The 24519-nt window shown below is 39.5% G+C and overlaps 1 protein-coding gene across 4 annotated transcripts in view; it reads left to right on the top strand.

The window, feature by feature from the left end:
• Positions 1 to 24519, top strand: part of KCNT2 (potassium sodium-activated channel subfamily T member 2) — a 288779-nt gene that overhangs the window by 178353 nt on the left and 85907 nt on the right. For 2 of the 4 annotated variants that reach the window (XM_038413119.2, XM_038413120.2), the window contains exons 15-17: positions 5279 to 5387; positions 14711 to 14767; positions 19984 to 20133. In XM_038413119.2, the coding sequence (XP_038269047.1) occupies positions 5279 to 5387; positions 14711 to 14767; positions 19984 to 20133 (316 nt within the window). The remainder of the gene's footprint in view (positions 1 to 5278; positions 5388 to 14710; positions 14768 to 19983; positions 20134 to 24519) is intronic. The other 2 variants (XM_043490799.1, XM_038413121.2) reach the window with 1 other exon arrangement.

The raw sequence follows: 24519 nt of genomic DNA, 5'->3' as shown, positions 1-24519 counted from the left end.
TTCAGCAGCCCTCCCAGGGCTCAGTCTGCAACCAAATCAGCAGGGCCAATCTCAGTACCCTCATCCGGTCTGGCCATGTTCTGTGGTCAGTCCCCCATGCTCTGCCTGCCCGCACTGACCTTTCAATGGTTCTGCTGCTCATCTAGCCAGCCAGGCACCCAGTCCTCCCTCATCAAGCTCCATACAGCAACTGAAGGCTCCGCTCCTTGCCTTTTATCTGGCCCTTTAGTGGTTGCTCCAGCAGCCCCTCTGATTGGCTGCGCCTCTGTAGCCACACTAGGCTGTCTGGAGGACTTCTCCTTGCTCTGTTCTAGGGCAGGGTGAGGCAAGTCAGTGAGGCCTCCAGACCTATTCCACCCTGCCCCACCATGCTATGCATCATTTCCATACATGAACTGCAAATGGCAAAAAGGGTCCACATTAGACTCTTTAAAACACATATTACTGGTGTAAATCCTGAGTATTTCCACTGAACTACGTGTGGGATTGTTTTAGACTCAGGCTTTACTTTACGTCAGAATATATTAGATTAGATTCAGGAGTCCAAAGTTTAGTGTTGCTCTGTGCAAGTGCATGTTTTTACATAACATTTTAGTTTCTTTTATCAAGTTGATGAGGAATGGAGTAGTGATGTTTTATTATGTAGTTTGGCAATGAGAAATTATGAACAATGAATGAGAACAATGGTGCTAATGATAGTAATTATGCTTCTGTATAATCTTTCATCTGATATCAAATTACTTTATAAATAAGAATTTGTGAAACTTCAAAAACACTCTTATGAAGTAGGTAGGTGATTATCATCCCTATTTTACTAATGCAAGGAGGCACAGAAAACTTAAGTGGCTCATCCAAGGTCACTGTTAGTCAGTGGCAGAGCTGTGAATAGTCTAGAGAGTCCTGACTCCCCGTCCCTTACTTTAACCACAGGAGAATATTCCCTACATAAAACTTCAGAACAAGAATGATTGAAGATATTATTTCACATCAGTCTGTTTTGTTCAATTTTCTCAAACGCAACTCTCAAAAAAATGACAGCTCTCTCTTTTTATACACCCCATAACATATGCTAAAGAATATAGCACTACTTTGAGATTGAATACTATTTATGTCATATTTGTATTCCACTAATCCTCATTTCCTTTTATACATCAGATCACAATGCTCATTTGCCCCCATGCATGCTTCAAAGCACAGAGTATGAAATTATTTGACATTTTATTTCTATAGATTTTTTTCTTGTTTTTTATTTTTAAAAATGTTTGATGCTGTGCAATAGCATCTTCATAAATAGGAAGCTTGGCAAAGCATTTAGGTCAGTGGAAGTTGTGTAGCAAAGTCCTATACAAGTCTGAAAATGCAGGAGCTAGTATTCACTTGCTTAGTGTCAGGAAGTCAATATTCCTTTTCATAACCCTCTGTCATGTTACTGAATCATTTTCAATATATCTTATCTGAACTGTAGACCATGTCTTGCCCTGCATGCTTTTAGCAAAATCTTTAGTTTCGAATCCAAATGGTAGAGTTTTTTCAGGTTCATTAAAAGCACAGGATCAACTTGAAAAAACAAAATCTCATTTCTTTCTGAAAGTTTTATATGTACTATACTCTACAAGTAGCACACAGGATTTCTATGACTGGAAGAAGTTATTGGGAAAATATTTTAATTTCTTTCAGTTTCTTCCTATATTTGACAGAACTTTGTGTATTGTCAGTTTCACTCTTTCCTTGCATAGTCAGCCATGCTGATTTCTTCAAAAACATAGGCACATGCTTACCTTTCCACATATGAATCCTCTCATTCAGCTCAATGGATTATTTGCATGCAGAAAGTCAACCATGTGCCCAAATGTCTGTAGAATCTGGCCTTTGTTAATCAGTGTCTCCTTTGCTTATATATGTCAAAAGGGGAATGGAAAATTACTCATTTTTAAAGTTTTTAAAATCAGGACAAATTATTTAAAAGCTAAGCTATCAGAAACAGTAATAATTTTAAATTTATCAGTTTCAGAAGAGTCAAGCTGACAGTGTCTAAGTAACTGAGTTGAGAGTTTTCACCGTTTTACAGTATCTTATATGTACTAGAGATATTTTGGTTTCAACTTTCTATCAGGAAATAATTTTGTAACTTCTGATGTTGTGTCTGTACATACCTTAAGGAAAACAGCAGAACTATTCCACAACTAATGTGCAGTTCATATGTGAAAACATACTCTTCTCTCTCGTCACTTCCAAGGTTTCCACATATAGTACTTCAATGGCTCCTGAGCAAGAAGGACGACAATAACTCAAAAAGAAAAGGAGTACCGGTGGCACCTTAGAGACTAACAAATTTATTAGAGCATAAGCTTTCGTGAGCTACAGCTCACTTCATCGGATGCATTTGGTGGAAAAAACAGAGGAGAGATTTATATACACACACACAGAGAACATGAAACAATGGGTTTATCATACACACTGTAAGGAGAGTGATCACTTAAGATAAGCCATCACCAGCAGCAGGGGGGGGAAAGGAGGAAAACCTTTCATGGTGACAAGCAAGGTAGGCTAAAGGTAGGAATAGCGGTCACTATGGATGTAGAAGCCCTCTACACCAACATTCCACACAAAGATGGACTACGAGCCGTCAGGAACAGTATCCCCGATACTGTCACGGCTAACCTGGTGGCTGAACTTTGTGACTTTGTCCTGACCCATAACTATTTCACATTTGGTGACAATGTATACCTTCAAATCAGCGGCACTGCGATGGGTACCCGCATGGCCCCACAGTATGTCAACATTTTTATGGCTGACTTAGAACAACGCTTCCTCAGCTCTCGTCCCCTAATGCCCCTACTCTACTTGCGCTACATTGATGACATCTTCATCATCTGGATCCATGGAAAAGAAGCTCTTGAGGAATTCCACCATGATTTCAACAATTTCCATCCCACCATCAACCTCAGCCTGGACCAGTCCACACAAGAGATCCACTTCCTGGACACTACGGTGCTAATAAGCGATGGTCACATAACCACCACCCTATATCGGAAACCTACTGACCGCTATTCCTACCTACATGCCTCTAGCTTTCATCCAGATCATACCACTCGATCCATTGTCTACAGCCAAGCGCTACGATATAACCGCATTTGCTCCAACCCCTCAGACAGAGACAAACACCTACAAGATCTCTATCATGCATTCCTACAACTACAATACCCACCTGCTGAAGTGAAGAAACAGATTGACAGAGCCAGAAGAGTACCCAGAAGTCACCTACTACAGGACAGGCCCAACAAAGAAAACAACAGAACGCCACTAGCCATCACCTTCAGCCCCCAACTAAAACCTCTCCAACGCATCATCAAGGATCTACAACCTATCCTGAAGGACGAGCCATCACTCTCACAGATCTTGGGAGACAGACCAGTCCTTGCTTACAGACAGCCCCCCAATCTGAAGCAAATACTGACCAGCAACCACACACCACATAACAGAACCACTAACCCAGGAACCTATCCTTGCAACAAAGCCCGTTGCCAACTCTGTCCACATATCTATTCAGGGGATACCATCATAGGGCCTAATCACATCAGCCACACTATCAGAGGCTCGTTCACCTGCGCATCTACCAATGTGATATATGCCATCATGTGCCAGCAATGCCCCTCTGCCATGTACAGTGGCCAAACTGGACAGTCTCTACGTAAAAGAATGAATGGACATAAATCAGATGTCAAGAATTATAACATTCAAAAACCAGTTGGAGAACACTTCAATCTCTCTGGTCACTCGATCACAGATCTTAGAGTGGCTATACTTCAACAAAAAAGCTTCAAAAACAGACTCCAACGAGAGACTGCTGAATTGGAATTAATTTGCAAACTGGATACAATTAACTTAGACTTGAATAGAGACTGGGAATGGATGAGTCATTACACAAAGTAAAACTATTTCCCCATGGTATTTCTCCCTCCCACCCCACCCCCCACTGTTCCTCTGATATTCTTGTTAACTGCTGGAATTAGCCTACCTTGCTTGTCATCATGAAAGGTTTTCCTCCTTTCCCCCCCCTGCTGCTGGTGATGGCTTATCTTAAGTGATCACTCTCCTTACAGTGTGTATGATAAACCCATTGTTTCATGTTCTCTGTGTGTGTGTATATAAATCTCTCCTCTGTTTTTTCCACCAAATGCATCCGATGAAGTGAGCTGTAGCTCACGAAAGCTTATGCTCTAATAAATTTGTTAGTCTCTAAGGTGCCACCGGTACTCCTTTTCTTTTTGCGAATACAGACTAACACGGCTGCTACTCTGAAACCTGACAATAACTCAGATTTTTTTCTTTTACTATGGTGTGCTATATTGGAGAGAGCTTTGAAAACCTCACTTGTGTATTTATCTTTAAAAACTCTTCAAACTTCTAAGTCTACAAAGAACTTAATTAAGTCACAACAGCCTTCAGTACTTATTCTTTCTTAGACCCTCAGTATTAAAGTAGAAATGTTAAAGTGACATCTAAGAGTGCTCTCCTTATTCTTTTCTCTTCACAGCATCTCCAGTCCTGAAAAACACTCAACCACAATCCTAACTTAAGCACCTGTCATCTAAACTAAACTAAATGGGAAAACTCACATATTTAACATTAAGTATGTGCATGTGCGTTTGCAGTCTTGGAATATAGGTCAATCCAGTAAATTACTTGTAATCTCCTCCTCGCTTCTTTTCTTTCTTCACTCCAGAGTGTCAAACGCGGTATGAATTTTTGAGCTCTGGTTTTAGTTTGTTGTAACTTGGGAAACCCTTGTCCAATTCACTACAAGTTTGGTAGAAAACGTCTGCCTCTAACCCAGGTGTCATCTACCTGTTTTGAGGTGATATTTCACACATGTTGCCAGGCAAGTTAGCTACAGCAGCGCACTATGGCATGTCTACACTTCAAGCTGGGGGTGTGAGTCCCAGCTCAAGGAGACATACTTCCACTTGCTCTATTTGATCTAGTACACTAAAAATAAAGTTTAGCCTCAGCAAGACAAGTGGCAGCACAGGCTAGCTGTCCCCAAGTACATAACACGTGCTGCACAAGGGCTATGCCCGAAAAAGTTTACTTTCTCCCTAGAGCCATAGGGTGGGGGGTGTCTCTCTGTGTCAGTCTGCTTCTTAGGCTATTCCTGGAGCACAGCAACTCAGTTTTGCCCCTTGTTTGGGGCATATTGTAAAATGACAGTCCAGCCCAAAATAAAGTCTTTCTATTTATAAAGCACTGATCCTGCGTTATGTCTTCTTTTATACAGATCACGTTGTATGTGAAGAGGAGTTCAAATATGCTATGCTAGCTTTAAACTGTATCTGCCCAGCTACTTCTACGCTAATCACCCTGCTGGTTCATACCTCTAGAGGACAGTAAGTACACAACCCTTTAAAAAAAACGAGACTGATATCAGAGGTACTTTGGAACACCGGGGAAGGGTCTATCCCAAGACACCACTATTCAACCTCACTGAATTCAATGGCTCTATTTATATTACCTTACAGATGTGGGGAAATAGTGAACATTTTCCCCACAGTATAGCTGTAGTTTTGGTACACATAGAAATCCTGCTTATTGAGTGCAATTGTACTTTTCCTGACAATAAATCCTGAAAGATTTAGTCCCCAGTGCTTATATTTTTCAGAAAGAAACAGAGTTTTAAGTTAAGGGGTGGCTGGGGAACATAGCCACAACGCCACATTAGAAATAGTGCAGGATTACATTGCAACAGTGAGAGCCGTGAGAGGGTTTGTGGCCTAGATTTTTCCAAAGTGGCCTTTGAGCTCAACTTTATTCACCAAGTACCTGATTTTCAGAGGTGAAAGACACCCATGACTCGAACTGTGGTCAATGTGCGCTCTTCTAAAAAAATCAGATAAAATCTGTTCTAAAAAGTGGGCCCAATAAATGAAGGCACCCAAAATCAATGGCTACTTTTGAAAATTACAACCAGTGACTCAAGCCAGCAAAATGCCTCTCAAAATTCTGGAGAATGAGGAAAATTGTTCCCATTCTGGACAGCATCTGCTCCCTTCTGCCTCCCTGCTGGCTACTGGAAGGAACAGGGCCACAGCACTACTGCTTCCACTTTGCACAGGTGAGAGCCAGTTCCGGTACTGGATCTGTGCAGTCTCTGGGTTCCAAGTCCAAAGACTTCCATTGTGCTCAGTCCGAATGCAGAGGACCAAGTGAGAAATACCATTATGTTTTCACACTGTCTAGCTTTGAGGACCAGAGCATTAGCTGGTATAATCATTTTAGTTTTATTGACTTCAACAGAGCTACCTCTGTTTAAACCAGCTGAGGATCTGCCCTAACTGTTTAAATGGAGGTAGCGCCCATTAATCCTATAGGTTGTGGTTGGAATTTTCAGAACAGCTGAAAAGATGTAGACACTGAATTTCCAGTAAGAGTCAGCACGAGCTTCTTTGGGCTCTTTGAAAATGCCAGTGGACTTGCATATCACAGTAAGGACAGAACACCCAGTGTGATTTCTTTTCATAGTTAATTTTTAAAATACTAAGGAATTCTTGAGAGAACAGTACCAACAGAGAGACCAGGTAGAGAGTAAATCCCAGTACATGGCTATACAGGTGAATGCTTGTATTACCAGGAATTAGGATTTTACAATAAATATATATTTCAAGAAGCTGACATGGACACTCCTAAAATCTTGACATTTACCATGCAGTGGCATTTAACCTTGAGCAAGTCATTTGGAGTATTCCCCATGCTTAGGTTGGGGAATACCACATTTACTGCAAGAACTTTAACTTCTGAGAACAGCAAGTGTAAAGATTTTAGTTGAGTCTACTATGCTAGAATCTGCTAATAAGGACACAATGAAATAGTTTGTATGCCTGCCAAGAACCGTGAAGAATATATTTGCTTCATTAGCAATTCAGAGGCTAAAACCCAAAACACTTCAATGTCATATGTACATGAAAAAGTAGCAGCATTTTTAACAGATGGCACGGCAGGTTCTTCACCAGCCAATTAACACATGAAAGAATTTTTTTTTCCCCTGTGGCACTTCAGGGCTTTTAGCATTATATTTCCAACTCATGCAGGTTCTCCATTTATACAAAGTAATGTTTTCTACATTGATTTTTCTTCTATACCATGATATAAAGTTAATATGACAGAATGTGAGAATTCCTACTATTTTTGGCTAGCTCCCTGAATTAACTGGTCTAAGGAGGGATGTTAAAGTAACTTATTTATGGCCTTGTTCTTCACTTTGAAAATTGTCAGTGCTGATTACTGGAAGAAGGAAATTTCTACTCACATTAGTAATTGCTAATTATATTTTGCATCCTCAATATAGAAAACATGCAGAAACTCACGAGAAACTAGCTGTGGAAAGATTTTATAAAAAAGTCAAAATGAAATGTTTTTACCTTATTGAAATGAGAAAGTCAAAACAATTCACTTCACCTCTTTTCCATCAAACAAATTTCATCTAAATAGACACATTCCTGAGGAACAATTCAATTTTGACAAAACTGTTCCATAGAAAAATTTCACATGAGCACTATGACACACTATTACTTCTGTGAAATTTTGCAAATTGCTTTTTAAAATATAAAGGACAAGAAAAGTTAAATGTTACTAATTGATCCAAACTCTACTGAAGTCAATGGGAGTCTTTCCACTGAATGGGCTTTAAATCTGTTCGAAAATGAGATCCTACTTTCTCATTCTTATTCAAATGTGTCCACGTTCTAGTAGAAAATGCTGATTTTATAGTGCTTCCACCATACTAGCAGGCTGATAGGACAACACTGAGCTTGTTTTAATTGAACTCCTGATATGTTAGTTCTGAATCCATGATGTTTAGAACCTCTGAATCAAAAAACCTAGCCCCAATTAGGCCTTAAATTTGAATTCTACCTTAAATCTAATCCTGGTTTATATGTTACCACAACCTTTGTGGTTTGGGTCTAATCATGGTATGAATTTAGAGATGGCATTCCAAGAAGTATTTACATTATGAGTTGTCTTTTTGACATGCAGCTGCTATAGAAACCAAGTGGGTGGGTTGGCTTTCTAACAAAAAAAAACAAATGCTCCAGTCTAAATAGGGTAAAAGAAGTTCAGTTTATTATTCTCCTTCAAATGGAAAAAGGGATTTAAAAAATAACAAAATTAAACCTAGACAAAGTGCTCGCGCCTGTTCTGCCAGCTGGGCTTGGCTAATTTGGCTCTTTATAGAGTTCAGAGTTTAAAGCCAAAAAGGATCATTAGAGCATATAATCTGACTTTACCCAGTTACCTCTATATTGCACTCAATAATCTGGGTGAGACTAACGAATTTCAATCCTCAGGAGACTAGATTGTTGTGTGCCCTGGACAAAGAACAGGCGAGGCTGAGATGCCACCAATGCCCAAGCAATGGCTGTAATTGATTATATGAGATATGACCACATGACCATAGCAGGAGATTCACTCTTCATGCTATAGAAGGCAAAATCACCCGCAGGTCCCTGCTAATCTGACCTGGGAAAAAAAAATTTCCCAACCCCAACCGTGGCACTCTAGTTTGAACTCTAATTATTCATAGCCCAACTTTGAGAGTGTATGCATTTACCTAGATGTCAGTTCCCCAGTATTTTGGGAAGGACAGAAAAAGAGAGTGCTGTGGCAATTAAAACAAAAGGAAGAAAACGAAAGGAAACTGTACAAGATCTTACCTTTTGTTCATATCACATTTGGTCACATTAATTCCACAGAAAACAAGAACTAAATCTGATGTAAAACAAATAAATAAAACAGTGTATTCAAGAGACAGGCTATCCTGTATTAGCAGCTATAACTGTAATCCTTGTACATATTTCATATTCTATAATACTGTTGCAATTTTTGGAATAATTAAGTATATAAATTACTGGCTCAAATTCACAATGCTCTTGTGTCAGGCTATGACAAGAATAAAATGAAGGCACAGTTTGAAACATCATGATATTCTGTGTTCAATTTTCACATTACATACAACATTTATTTATAATTTTAATCCTATATATTGATTTGTGAGTTATACAAAGAAAGACAAAATGATACAATAAGTGGCTGTGCAAAGATGCATAACCAGACAGATTGCCAGCACCATCTATAATTTAAAAAAAAGTTTTTCTTCATGCCATACAGAATGTTTTAGTTAAACAAAATGACTTGCCCACTATCTCCTGAGTATAAAGCCACATGAAACGTGTTTAATAAGGATAGAACCATGTGTCAACATGTGCTTGTTTTAAATGAAACAGAAAAAGAATTATGGACCAGATGACCACCTGGTGTTAATTGCTTTAGCAAAATACAGTAAGTGAAGATGTGCTGATTTATGCCATCTGAGAATCTGGCCTAAACATAATAAAATTAGATTTGAATTAGATTTGTTATTCACAAACAAAATAATCTTTGTTTAAGATTAAAAGTTGCTCTTATCAATAAACTAAAGCATAAAAAATAGGAAATACAAAGTTAAGATTAGAAAGGATTAAAGGGTTGCAAAGTCAAGCACTCTTAAAAGAAGAAATGCCAGAAGGAACTTGGATCATGCAACTATAATTTAGCCTTTCACTATACATGGCACTGATTTTCTGTGAAAAATTTGGTGTAAATGAATTACCCAGCATCTCACAGGAACTCATACAGGATTAGAAGCCAAGTCTTCAAGGCAGCTTTCAGATGACTTAACTATGAGACTCTCCTTTCCCTTCCTGCATCCCCTGCCTCATTTGCTACAAGTCTTCCAACTTCTGCAACAAAATGAGGTAGGGGTCCTAAAGACAACAGGCCCATTCACTACACAACACTGATTCATCCCCAGAATAGATTGGTCTTGTGCACTGAATGAGGTAAGCTTTCTGTGTACAAAAATGAAAATAAAAAATTGGGAACATGTTGTTAAAAACTGTATTTTAATTCTTATGCACCAGAGGATTGATTTAAGGTTGCACAGGCAATGTTCATTCTGGCATTTCCTAACTTTGAGCATGCTTTACTTTGCAACCTTTTAATCCTTAACTTTGTATGTTATGATTTAGCTTACTGAGGAGAGCAATGTTAACTAATCTTAAATGAAGTAGTCTCTTTGTGAGATTCCTTCGGGTTTTTTTTTATAGAAAGAAACTTTTTATATATGTGCTGTATAAATAAAGCACTTGTACATTGAGTAAAACATATGCATCTTATTGCTACTTTAGTGCCATATGCACGCATACATTGAAAATAAACTATTCAAACAAAAAGTTTTATTACAGTTTCTAAATGACATTTTTCTAACTGTGTAATAGAGAACTGAGCTGGGACTCAGTTATTAATTTCCCACTTTTTTTAAAAGGTAAATATTCCAAAAGTCATAGCCCCCACTTTGTAAGATGCAGATAAACAACAGAGAGGGCAACATTGCAGCTCCTTGTATCTTATTTTTGTGTAACCCTTTTTGAAAAAGAATCTGTGTAATTTATCCAATAGAAACCCACTAGAGCAAAGCAGGAATTTATCCAAAAACAATCTGCTCTTATTCCCAGGAGGAGCTGCACTCTTTTTTGTAATGACATCATGGTGGTCTGAGGAAAATCAGTTATCATAGGCAGCCATTGCCAGGACAACAGTGACCCCCCTCCCACCCTCTGCCATCATCACCACACAAGAATGTGAACAAACAGGAGGGAGGGAGTGATGAGTGGCCGATTATCTCTGATGTCACAATGTTACAGTTCAGGTGGCAGCAAATGTCCACTATTGGGGGGGGGGAAGAGGAGACACAACCCGCTCCCCACAAAATAACAATCCCTCCCAATGTTCCAGTTGGACCAAATTTACTAAAAATACCAACACCACAAAATCCATATTGCAGACCATTCCACACACAAGTTAATGAGCGACTGAATTTGGTTTAAATTCTCCATGGCATGTTTATTAAAAGAAAAGTTCTGAAAATATGAGACTCTGAGGTATAGACCCTGTAAAACAGAAAGTTCTGAAAAGCTGAACTATAGTCTCACTATTGCAAGACCATAAATGTAGGTGGGGCGGGTAAGGTTGGCCCATACTTCCCACCATAAGACCTTGTTTTCAATTCTTTATAATTTTGCCAAATTTTAGCCATTCTGACTGAAACTTCCATACTTGGTGTCTGCTTCATGTTGATGTTTTAACTTCAGCCAAAATAGTACAACTATTTCCAAGACTCATGCTAGGGGGAAAAAATTTATATTTATATATATATATATATATTTACCCGCGTTGCATTATCTTGAGCGACAAAACAAAACAAAACAAAACAAAAAAAAACTATGATGAGCAGGGACTTAACATTTGGCTGGGGCAAAGCCTTTGTGTCAGAGACATGCCTTTTACCATCCTTGTGAAACTCCACCCAAATTTGGCCAAGTTATAAGCCTCAAAAGAGAGTATGCACGTTATTGTTAGTAGAGACTTAGAGTTTAACAACTAAAATCTCAGAAAACTCTGTCCTCACCTCAGCATGTTCCAGCCGCTCTCAGTCCCTCATGGTGACCAAGCTGTGCTTGTGTCATTCCCATTGTCACAGGGCAACTGAGTATGCCTCATTCCCTCATTGCTTCCACCTGTGACTCATCTGTGCATGCACCACCCTCAGAGAGCAACTGAGCATGCTGCAGCCCAGGGCTACAGGAGTTCAGAAGGACTTTTCCAGTAATGACTACATCCAGATGCTCTGGGTTGGGGTGGGAACATCCACCAGAACTGAGAGCAGGGAACTTCTCTCTCTTGTGCTTTCCATGATACCTCTGCTGGCACACAGACAGCATGAAAGAAGAAGCCATCTAATTTGAATAGAGAGGAACAAAAGCCAGACTGTGGGACAGGAAGAAAGTAAAGGAGTAGCCATTCTGACTGAAACTTCCATATTTGGTGTCTACTTCATGTTGGACTGAGTGGACGTTTAGGCTCTGAAGTTTTACATTGTTTTGGTTTTTGAGTGCAGTTATGTAACAAAAAAAAATCTACATTTGTAAATTGCACTTTCAGGACAAAGAGATTGCACTACAGTACTTGTATGTGGTGAATTAAAAATACTATTTCTTCTGTTTATCATTTGTACAGTGCAAATATTTGTAATCAAAATATACATTTTGATTTCAGTGACAACATAGAATACAAGATATATATGAAAATGTAGAAAAACATCCAAAATTAATAAATTTTAATTGGTATTCTCCTGTTTAACAGTGCGATTAATATTGCAATTAATCATGATTAATTTTTTTGACTTAATCACTTGCGTTAACTGCGATTAATTGACAGCCTTACTAAAAACTTATGTTCATTGTGTTGCACCTTAGTATTAGTAAAGTAATTGTGCTTCATTGTCTTCCCTACAATAGGAAGCCTCTGTTTACAAGAATTGCTTGTAGTTTTTTATCTCCATCTAGAGGTAACTATTGGACTGCCAAATTTTATGAAATTACTTAACATAGAATTCAGTGGATTCTTAGGATTTTGCCTTTTTGGATGCTTGGTTAAATTTGATAATGGTAAAAAGTACTGCTAATAATTACAATATCTTGAATTGTAAATAGACTAGAAATGATTCAGTTGAACTTTTAATTTTATTTGAACAAATTAGTGTAAGTAACAAAGAACCAGTGGAAATTATATTTTTTTGCATAAAATACTTTAAAAATGTTTTGCTCTCAGCCAAATATCAATAGATGTAACAAAAAATGGGGGGGCAGATACTCTTGTAACTGAGTTTCTACGATTTCTAAAATTTGCACTGTTTTCTTTATCAAATTGTCTTTCATTCCAAACCATTTAAAAAGATAAGCTTTGTTTGAGTGTTGATATTCAAATGAGCTTTTTCCTGTGCAGCTGGTTCCTGTTTCAATATTCTGTGTTATTCCCACAACCCAAAAAATAAACTTTATTATATTGGAGTTTAAATCCCCAGAATTATGGACATGGCTAGAGAGCTATATCATGTAATGATCTGCAATATGTAATAGGCTTGAGCAGTTATACTTTTGAAGCCCATCGAGTTAAAACCAATAGGAAGTTTTCCTGAATAATAAATCCAGTATTAGGCTATAGAAGGCCTATGTCTGACAGGTCACAAATAATACAAGTTTGGTAACTTCAGTTTAGACTCTAGACAAATTTGCTGAAATTAACTTCACCTGCATAAAGCCCAATAATAAGACTGTTCAAGTGAAAGATGTGCACATGGAGAGGTGGGAAGCTTGGGAAAGAAGCAGGGGCATGAGGAAATGAGGCACTACCTACGTGTTACAGCAGTAGCCAAAAAAGAAACTTATATGTCTCTTACATTTGATCCATGTGAAGATGTACCCTTCCTCAGTTCTGTCCCCACTGCTGCCCTCTGCACCTGCCTAACCTGGGCTGAAGCACAGCCTCCTTCTGATGTCCCACTAACAGACACTGCAAACAGCCCCAATACAAAGTCCAAGTGGTCAGTTTCATCCCTTTGTTAACCCAATAGTGCTTGGGGGTAGGGGAAAGGAAAAAAAGCAGAATATAGCCATAATACAAGGAAGACTTAGCAGGAGTACGGCAGGTAAGATCAAGAAAGAGCATGAACAACAATTTATTTTTGTTTGGATTCATTAAGTAATGGAGCTGATCAAATCCTGAAATATCATTTTTAAACATCTTTCCAATTACATTCTGCTTTTCATTTTGCCCATGTACAAATTCAGATGATTGCCTTTGTTGTCACAATGTAAGGCTGCTCTTTCTTAATACCATATTTGCATGCAGACAAACATTAATGCATTGACAAGAGTATTTTTGAATTGCTATTGGTCATTCTCCATTTGTTTAAAAAGTCTCATTCATTTAGGTCAGGGAGCAGAAACACTACCGTGGGTGAAATCTTGGCTTCACTGAATTCCATATCAAAACTCCCATTGACTTCAGAGCTAGGATTTCACTCCAGGTGACTCATGTGATCACTTACACAGCCAGGGATAATGTCTAGGGAACAGCTGAATCCAAAGAGTTCATGAGCAACCCACAGAACAAAACAATTTAGTCTAAACTGTCTATCACACTATCTGGTGAACAACTTTAACGTTTGTTCATACCAAAATTGGATTGTGAACAGAAAGAAAAGGATTAAATTTGCTATGAATATTAAATAGTTTGACACCTCTTAGGAATACAACTAATTGCATGCAGTAAAATAAGCATGTTGCAGCTACTTGCATGCAGCAAAATAAGTTGTATTGCACTAGCTTAGTAATTACATTTCCACAGAAAAAAAATATAGGTTTTAAACATACATATATGTAAATGAAACTCATCTTCATTTCTGATTTCTCTAGAAAGTTTTCTAAACAATATGGAATCAGATCAAACTACCATTGATGTTAATGGGAGTCTTTCCATTGACGTCAGTGTGAATTGCATTGGCCTCTATATGAGTATATTAGATTTAAGCATGTGAGATGTGAGTAACCTTCATTGTACTAAATGGGACTACTCAAATGAGTAAAGTTGAGCATGTTTGGGGTTGTTGTTGTTTTTTAACTAGAAGCCTTATTTTGTACCAGATTTAAAAAGCTGACCATCTTTATAGATTTCTAACTTAGTAATAAATACAGTCTGCTACTAGAACTTGTTATAGAACAAACATGTTGAAAGATAATAGCATTTCTGAATGATGAACTTCATGTGATCTTTGCAGAACAGCACCCTGGGAAGCTTTTAGACATCTAACTGGAACCAAGCAGACTTTAACCAGGTGAAACATTTTATTTTAGGGGGAAAAAGTAAAAATATGGCACTATTTTTTATATTAGAATTACTTTTCTAGCTTTCTTATTCTACTATCTCATGATACTTTGTCTATCAGTAACAGTACAATAAAAATGGATGTTATTTTCTATACCAGTTTTATATTAGTTTAGCATTACATTAATTTTTCAAAACTTATATCTGGGAATATAACCCCTCACTTATGATGCAAAAACACCTGACTATGAATAAATATCATGTATGCAGTAGGGGAAGGGATTGCTAATGGAATAAGGAACATTTCACCTTTAAATAACTGGATCACTGACACAGATTAGTGTCAGGGTGGCACAATCTTCAGAAATTATGCATTTCAATTCAGAATTTGGTTTTATAATATTGAGTGTCATTGGTCACCAAAATAAGATAGAGACTGAAATTTTCCAGCTGTAGTTAGTGGCATAACCACTGTGAGGAAAATAATTTAAAATAGCAGATGTTATGTGCGTTTTTTGAAGCAAGCTTATTTTGTATCCTCTCAGGATAATAAATGCATAATAATAAATGCATTATTATGTGTCTTTGAGATTGTGCTCCACAGAGTATGAAGGCAGGACAGAAGATCAAAAATATTTTGGATCAGAAATAAAAATTAATACAAAGATTGGTAGTAACATGGATTTTCTAAAGAGATTTGAAATAAGGCAAGACAGCAAATAAAAACGGATTATTGTTTCCTGTCTTAAAGGCATACATTCATGGATTAGCTGTAATAGCAGAGGTGCAAGTAAGGCAGTACAGGCCGGTACAGCGTACCAGAAAAAAGTGGCCACCCGTACCGGCCCGTACCGCTGACTTTAAAGCGCTTTAAAGTCGCTGCTCCTTTTGCGCTCCCTGTTGGTGGCCCACCAATGCGGGGGTAGAGGTGGAGCAAAAGGAGCAGCTACCCTGGGGCCGGCTGGAGCCCCAGGCAGCGCGGGTGGGCTGGCTGGGGGACGCTGACCCCCCCAGACCCACCCCTTCCACCGAGGCCCCTTCCCTTCCGGGAAGAGGGGGAAGTTGCCCCCCGAACCGGTAGGAGACACGTTTATCTTTCACCCCTGTGTAATAGAAACATTTAGCATGAATCAGATTAAGTTTTAATTGACTGTATCAATGTGAAAAGGTCACAATCATGCAAAGAATAGTAGGCAAAGCCTTGTGGTGGTTGTACCTGCGCAGAAGCAACAGTAGCCTATGGTACTATAATCTTAACATTTGACAGAAAGACTCTTCTTCCTTCCTCTCTACCTAAGTTGGTTTCTTGTACAGGGGATGTGGGTCCTAGTAATGGTATATGTTTAAAAAGCGCCATGGTCAAAACCACATCACTAAGGCCTTGTCTACACTGCCACTTTACAGCACTGCAACATTTTTGCTCAGGAGTGTGAAAAAACATCCCTCTGAGTGCTGCAAGTTTCAGCGCTGTAAAGTGGCAGTGTTGAACATGTACCAGTGCTGGTAGCTACTCCTCTTGTGAGGGTGGGTTTTTCACAGTGCTGGGAGAGAGCTGGTGCCATGATTATGCAGCCACATTAAAGCCCTGCTAGTGAAGACATGCTCTAAGAGACAGCCTTCCAACCTGGTATCCAGACTTACAGTAGCTCTACTCAAGCCAACACACCAAATATAGTAGTGTGGATACTGCAGCACAGAGGGCAGCACAGACTAGCTGCCAAATCCAAGATCATCTGACCACCCAAACTAACACCTGTGCTGGAACGTCTACATGGCTAGCTCAAGTTAGCACAAGTCTGTCTGTCTGGGCTGGGAGGCACGCTCACAGTTGTAGTATAGACATATCCTATGAGAATGTGGTTCGATCCAAGTGGATGGGGATATTATTCCCAGTTGGAAAAGGTCAGTTTATACATAGAGGCTACAATTTTCAGATTAACATCCAAAACTTCTAATTGCAACGTCCCAAACTATGTGTTAAGCCTTAATTACCCTCATATTTGTTGTTTTCACATTACATGCTCAGTATGTGATATCAGTGAGTGTTAAAAGATGCCTCAAGCAACTTATCTGTGCTCAGTTTTTGCCCAGGATCCTCAATTCCCAATCCCCGACTGTTAGAACATTGGATGAGGTTAATATACAGTAGCTGGTCATGCTGCCTGCATCCTGTACACCATCATTGGGTGGGAGCAGGGAGGTATTATCAAATCAGCAGTTGTAGTGCCCATAATCGCTTGCATCATAGACCACCATCTGGTAGGTTAATTTTGAGATAGAAAGAAGGGTCCAACAAATCAGCTGTACTGCAAATATTGACAACCCTGTTCTTATTATGAAAATAAAATACTTATCAGTAGTCTCCAAATGACTTCCATTGAATCACCTATCACTCTTCCTTCTCCCAAAAGTTTCAAAGTTTAAAATATGTGATAAACCATAAAAAAATCTATTTCCCTCCATTTAAAAAGAAACCCATAACACTGTATTTACATTACTTCACCTGTCCATTTGAAACCTTGAAAGATAAACAATTCTTATATGTATGAAACTTTGTACTACATCTTGTAAGTCTGATTATTAAATGCATGTTTGTTAATTGTGCTGAAAAATAAAGAAGAAGGCTTTGCCCTACAAGTGATGGCATGGTAGGGCTTCTTCCCCAACACCCAAAAAATTGGAATAATAGAATAATTATTTATAATATCCCTAACATAGTACTTTGCACTTTAACTGTCTTCATCTGCTTGGTTATTTCATATACAGAGGAATGCACAGCCTTTTATTTTATAAAACTATCAAGGGTGTTTTCAACGCTGTAGAGCAATATAAAAGTCATTGTACTGCAAACAGAAGGCAAAGTGTGGAAATTCCATGTAGAGACCAGAATAAATTCCAGGTGAGGAGAAAGGTAGAGTAGAAGGGCATGCAAGGGTCATAAGAAGAATATAGAACAGGAAGGGCTTGGTGAATATCAGACAGGGATCTGATGTAGTGTAAAACTCTCTTCCATAACTCAGACCATACTAGGGACACATGCTGAAGTGATGCTAGGCAGCACAGCGTGCATTTAATTTGTGTGGTGAGTGTGGGGGGGTGAGGGATAGAGTATGCTACAGGTTCTGCTTGTGTCCAGTGACCTCAATAAATAATCCTCTTTATATTAATGACAATAACATTACCTCTTTAGCTTCAGAGATACTGCATCTGGAAACAATCCAGGGGTTAGGAAGATTTAGAAAGAGCCTGGTGAATGTTGGAAGGGCTATTTGAAGAAGTTTAAAGGGACATTGTGAAGAGCAAGAGACTGTCAAGTCAAACGGGGTTGATGGGCAAAGAAGACTAGAGGAACAATTAGGCCTTGTCTACACCATGGTGGTAAAATCGACCTAAGTTACAGTACTTCAGTTACGTGAATAATGTTACTTAAGTCGACGTAGCTTAGGTCGACTTAATGCAGTGTCTACACCATTCTGTGTCGATGGAAGAGCACTCTGCCATCAACTTAGCGAGTCTTCACCAGACCTGCTAAATCAACACCGCTACATCCATCTCAGCAGTGCTGATTTACCGGTAAGCGTAGACATGGACTTAGAAAGCTTTGGAAGTAGCAAGAGTAGACCACAATCCATCAGAGATACATGTTGATTAGAGGACCAACTTTGCAACAGAAGCTAAAGAATTTTGTTCCACTACATAACCAGAAGATAATGTATGTGAACACCTCCAATCAGATACTGTTCCTTAACTTTTTAAAATGTATCCAAATTTCACAGTTTACATATAGAATCCAAAAAAATCCAGTGTGTGCTGCTGGACAGGTTAATAATTACTCAATATTTTTATGATTGCTATGCCTGCACAGCATGCATTTAACTACAAATGTCATGAATATTTCATCTGAGAAATTGGAATGGTTAATATGTTTTTAAACACTGCAACAAGGTGAAATAGACATTCATAGAGAAATGCATAGTCCCTGCATCAAATAGGTAAATTGTTGATAGACTCACTAAGCTTATTGGAATATTGAATTATATGCAGATGGTTATATCTTTTTACAGTTTTTTTTTAGTTTTTATTTACTCTACTTTTGTCTTCACAAATCTGTATGAAATATCAATCTTATAGTTTTGCTTTTCAAAATGGTTCAAAATCATACATATTAATTACAAAATTCTTCATGAAAAGAAACAAAACACTTGTACATTAGGTGCTGGGAAGAAGTATAAATTTCAGAAAGAAAGACAAAAATATTTTTTGGTAAACTGAAATTGTTCAGTCCCCAGCAACGTGCTTTAGGCTGGATTTTGATCTCAGCTCCACAAGATAGATAATTACTTAGATCCTGATCCCCTTGACCCTGATCCTGCAAAAGGGTCCATGCAATGGGAACCATTAGTGGAGCTTCATATGGTCTTAAGTCAGTGGAGTTCCACATGGGCACAGGGTCTGTCTACATTGATGTCATAGCAAGTTTGAAGCCATAGCCCTAATCCTACAGTTGCATAGATGGATGGCTGAGCACATATCCATTGTGGCTTCATGTAAGCACAAGCAGGCCACTTCATTGATGTGAAGTAAAAGGTCAGGAGAGCTTTAGATTGGTAAAGAAGTGGCCTGTTCTGAACTGGGGAGTCAGAATAAAGCACAAGGTAGGAATAAACATGTAATTAAATAGCCGTATTTAGGATTAGTCTAAAAATACTGAACATAGTAAAACCATAACTCCAAATGGGGTATTTGCCCACAGCCAGATTGGCACACATTTGCTAAAAGTCAGTAGTATATGAGGTGAGTTACCTTGTTACCTGGACCTCACACCACTAGTTCTTTTGAAAATTTCTTAATAATCTTTAATGAGGATCAAATGCCAGCTCTTTTGTATTAATAGAAATAGTATATCAATAGCAATTAATGTACTTACTATGACTGGATTACTTGAAATTCACATTGTCTCTGCTCTTCGCTATCAAGAAAGTGTAGAAATACTTTTAATACACCCATTACTTTAGAACAGAGAATGTTTCCTAATTCATGTAAATTAATATCTGCTCATCCCTGCTACTAAGCAAATATTTCTTTTAGTTTAGCTCATGGGGCCTTTCTAATAGACATCTAATAGAACAGTATCTAATAGAAACTATTGCCATTAGATACTGTTATGATTAATTAGATGTTTTTACATCAAAGTTTAAAATTATTCTCATTTTCTGTGTGTTTCAGGGAGGGTCAACAATCACCAGAACAGTGGCAGAAAATGTACGGCAGATACTCTGGTAATGAAGTGTATCACATTAATCTGGAGGACAGTACGTTTTTTGCTGAATATGAGGGAAAGAGCTTTACATATGCTTCTTTCCATGCACATAAAAAGTATGTTTATAATTAAAGGATTATAAGTTTAGATGAATCTTCATGTATGTTGTGTCCATAGAGTAAATATTGTACTGCATTGTTCTGTATTGTCACTGCCACCTAATGTATTGCTTTTGCTTCTGGTTTTAAATAGCTGCTGATCCTTGTAAAATTTATGGGACTTCTGTATTCTCCTGCCAGTTTTGAGTATCAAAAACAAAAACTGGTTTTGGTCTATATGGATCAGCCTAACCTTAAGGCAAAAAGAGATTAGTTCTATCTAGGCAGATATCAAGAATGTATATCACAGTCAGGAGATCAACATCTCGATATGGAGTTATAAAAACTAGACATTCAATACATCCTTTCCCTAGCTGATACAACTTAAATGCTTTTTTCCTGGATAGAATCTAAAGAATGCTTAAAATATCTTCTCTGTTGGAACTGGATCTTTCACAGCTGTCAAAGGCTAAGTATATATTTGATGAATCATGAGCAAAATTCACATGGCTACAATATAGCTGTGGCAGTGCACAGAATGGGCTTCCATCTTGAATGGACCCTTGCAGATCTTCTTGCTTTGTCAAGAGGCAGTATGGGAGGATTTAGGTTTCTTAAATCCCTCAAAATTGCACCTTTCAACCTCATTTGTGGTCAGCATTGTGCTCTACTCCCTTCAACCTCAGCTTAATAAGTCTTCTATAAAAGCATACCTTCTTCTTCATGACCCCACCATTGCAGTCATCTTGTTCTCAGCCAGTGCAAGGTTGCAACTTGCCAAGATCTTAAGTATCTTCTCATTTGTGACAAAATCCAAGCGATGGATGTTAAGAATTTGCCATAACTTTTCACACTGAAAAGTGTTTAGTTTCCTCTCCTCAGTTGTTCTTAAATGCCATGTTTCTGCTTCATGTAATAGGGTTGTCATCACTACCACATTGAACACTTATATCTTAGTTGTCACACAGACATCCCACCATTCAGAGTCCTTTGAAACTGCTGAAATGCCACTGACACAAGACCAAGCTGATGTGGAACTTCTTGAATCTCCTGCTGTAAACCAATTACCCAGATAAAACTATTGACTCATTCAGTGCCATTATGATCAACATGCAGCATTGGCAGGTTAGTAGTTTATTTTGGCCCTCTACACCAACATTCCACACAAAGATGGACTACAAGCCGTCAGGAACAGTATCCCCGATAATGAAACGGCTAACCTGGTGGCTGAACTTTGTGACTTTGTCCTCACCCATAACTATTTCACATTTGGGGAAAATGTATACCTTCAAGTCAGCGGCACTGCGATGGGTACCCTCATGGCCCCACAGTATGCCAACATTTTTATGGCTGACTTAGAACAACGCTTCCTCAGCTCTCGTCTCCTAATGCCCCTACTCTACTTGCGCTACATTGATGACATCTTCATCATCTGGACCCATGGAAAAGAAGCCCTTGAGGATTTCCACCATGATTTCAACAATTTCCATCCCACCATCAACCTCAGCCTGGACCAGTCCACACAAGAGATCCACTTCCTGGACACTACGGTGCTAATAAGCGATGGTCACATAAACACCACCCTATATCGGAAACCTACTGACCGCTATTCCGACCTACATGCCTCTAGCTTTCATCCAGATCATACCACACGATCCATTGTCTACAGCCAAGCTCTACGATATAACTGCATTTGCTCCAACCCCTCAGACAGAGACAAACACCTACAAGATCTCTATCATGCATTCCTACAACTACAATACCCACCTGCTGAAGTGAAGAAACAGATTGACAGAGCCAGAAGAGTACCCAGAAGTCACCTACTACAGGACAGGCCCAACAAAGAAAATAAACAGAACGCCACTAGCCATCACCTTCAGCCCCCAACTAAAACCTCTCCAATGCATCATCAAGGATCTACAACCTATCCTGAAGGATGACCCATCACTCTCACAGATCTTGGGAGACAGGCCAGTCCTTGCTTACAGACAGCCCCCCAATCTGAAGCAAATACTCACCAGCAACCACACACCACACAACAGAACCACCAACCCAGGTACCTATCCTTGCAACAAAGCCCGTTGCCAATTCTGTCCACATATCTATTCAGGGGACACCATCATAGGGCCTAATCACATCAGCCACACTATCAGAGGCTCGTTCACCTGCGCATCTACCAATGTGATATATGCCATCATGTGCCAGCAATGCCCCTCTGCCATGTACATTGGTCAAACTGGACAGTCTCTATGTAAAAGAATGAATGGACACAATTCAGAGGTCAAGAATTATAACATTCAAAAACCAGTTGGAGAACACTTCAATCTCTCTGGTCACTCGATCACAGACCTAAGAGTGGCTATCCTTCAACAAAAAAGCTTCAAAAACAGACTCCAACGAGAGACTGCTGAATTGGAATTAATTTGCAAACTGGATACAATTAACTTAGGCTTGAATAGAGACTGGGAATGGATGAGTCATTACATAAAGTAAAACTATTTCCCCATGTTATTTCTCCCCTCCACCCCACCCCACCCCCCACTGTTCCTCAGATATTCTTGTTAACTGCTGGAAATAGCCTACCTTGCTTGTCACCATGAAAGGTTTTCCTCCTTTCCCCCCCCTGCTGCTGGTGATGGCTTATCTTAAGTGATCACTCTCATAGAATCATAGAATCATAGAATATCAGGGTTGGAAGGGACCCCAGAAGGTCATCTAGTCCAACCCCCTGCTCAAAGCAGGACCAAGTCCCAGTTAAATCATCCTAGCCAGGGCTTTGTCAAGCCTGACCTTAAAAACCTCTAAGGAAGGAGATTCTACCACCTCCCTAGGTAACGCATTCCAGTGTTTCACCACCCTCTTAGTGAAAAAGTTTTTCCTAATATCCAATCTAAACCTCCCCCATTGCAACTTGAGACCATTACTCCTCGTTCTGTCATCTGCTACCATTGAGAACAGTCTAGAGCCATCCTCTTTGAAACCCCCTTTCAGGTAGTTGAAAGCAGCTATCAAATCCCCCCTCATTCTTCTCTTCTGCAGACTAAACAATCCCAGCTCCCTCAGCCTCTCCTCATAAGTCATGTGCTCTAGACCCCTAATCATTTTTGTTGCCCTTCGCTGTACTCTTTCCAATTTATCCACATCCTTCTTGTAGTGTGGGGCCCAAAACTGGACACAGTACTCCAGATGAGGCCTCACCAGTGTCGAATAGAGGGGAACGATCACGTCCCTCGATCTGCTCGCTATGCCCCTACTTATACATCCCAAAATGCCATTGGCCTTCTTGGCAACAAGGGCACACTGCTGACTCATATCCAGCTTCTCGTCCACTGTCACCCCTAGGTCCTTTTCCGCAGAACTGCTGCCGAGCCATTCGGTCCCTAGTCTGTAGCGGTGCATTGGATTCTTCCATCCTAAGTGCAGGACCCTGCACTTATCCTTATTGAACCTCATTAGATTTCTTTTGGCCCAATCTTCCAATTTGTCTAGGTCCTTCTGTATCCTATCCCTCCCCTCCAGCGTATCTACCACTCCTCCCAGTTTAGTATCATCCGCAAATTTGCTGAGAGTGCAATCCACACCATCCTCCAGATCATTTATGAAGATATTGAACAAAACGGGCCCCAGGACCGACCCCTGGGGCACTCCACTTGACACCGGCTGCCAACTAGACATGGAGCCATTGATCACTACCCGTTGAGCCCGACAATCTAGCCAGCTTTCTACCCACCTTATAGTGCATTCATCCAGCCCATACTTCCTTAACTTGCTGACAAGAATGCTGTGGGAGACCGTGTCAAAAGCTTTGCTAAAGTCAAGAAACAATACATCCACTGCTTTCCCTTCATCCACAGAACCAGTAATCTCATCATAAAAGGCGATTAGATTAGTGAGGCATGACCTTCCCTTGGTGAATCCATGCTGACTGTTCCTGATCACTTTCCTCTCCTTTAAGTGCTTCAGGATTGATTCTTTGAGGACCTGCTCCATGATTTTTCCAGGGACTGAGGTGAGGCTGACCGGCCTGTAGTTCCCAGGATCCTCCTTCTTCCCTTTTTAAAGATGGGCACTACATTAGCCTTTTTCCAGTCATCCGGGACTTCCCCCGTTCGCCACGAGTTTTCAAAGATAATGGCCAAGGGCTCTGCAATCACAGCCGCCAATTCCCTCAGCACTCTCGGATGCAATTCGTCCGGCCCCATGGACTTGTGCACGTCCAGCTTTTCTAAATAGTCCCTAACCACCTCTATCTCTACAGAGGGCTGGCCATCTCTTCCCCATTTTGTGATGCCCAGCACAGCAGTCTGGGAGCTGACCTTGTTAGTGAAAACAGAGGCAAAAAAAGCATTGAGTACATTAGCTTTTTCCACATCCTCTGTCACTAGCTTGCCTCCCTCATTCAGT

This window comes from Dermochelys coriacea, chromosome 8, assembly GCF_009764565.3.
Source record: "Dermochelys coriacea isolate rDerCor1 chromosome 8, rDerCor1.pri.v4, whole genome shotgun sequence".
In the NCBI taxonomy this organism is placed as follows: domain Eukaryota; kingdom Metazoa; phylum Chordata; order Testudines; family Dermochelyidae; genus Dermochelys; species Dermochelys coriacea.
The sequence above is the reverse complement of the archived record's forward strand: the minus strand, read 5'-3'. Positions and strand labels throughout refer to the sequence as shown.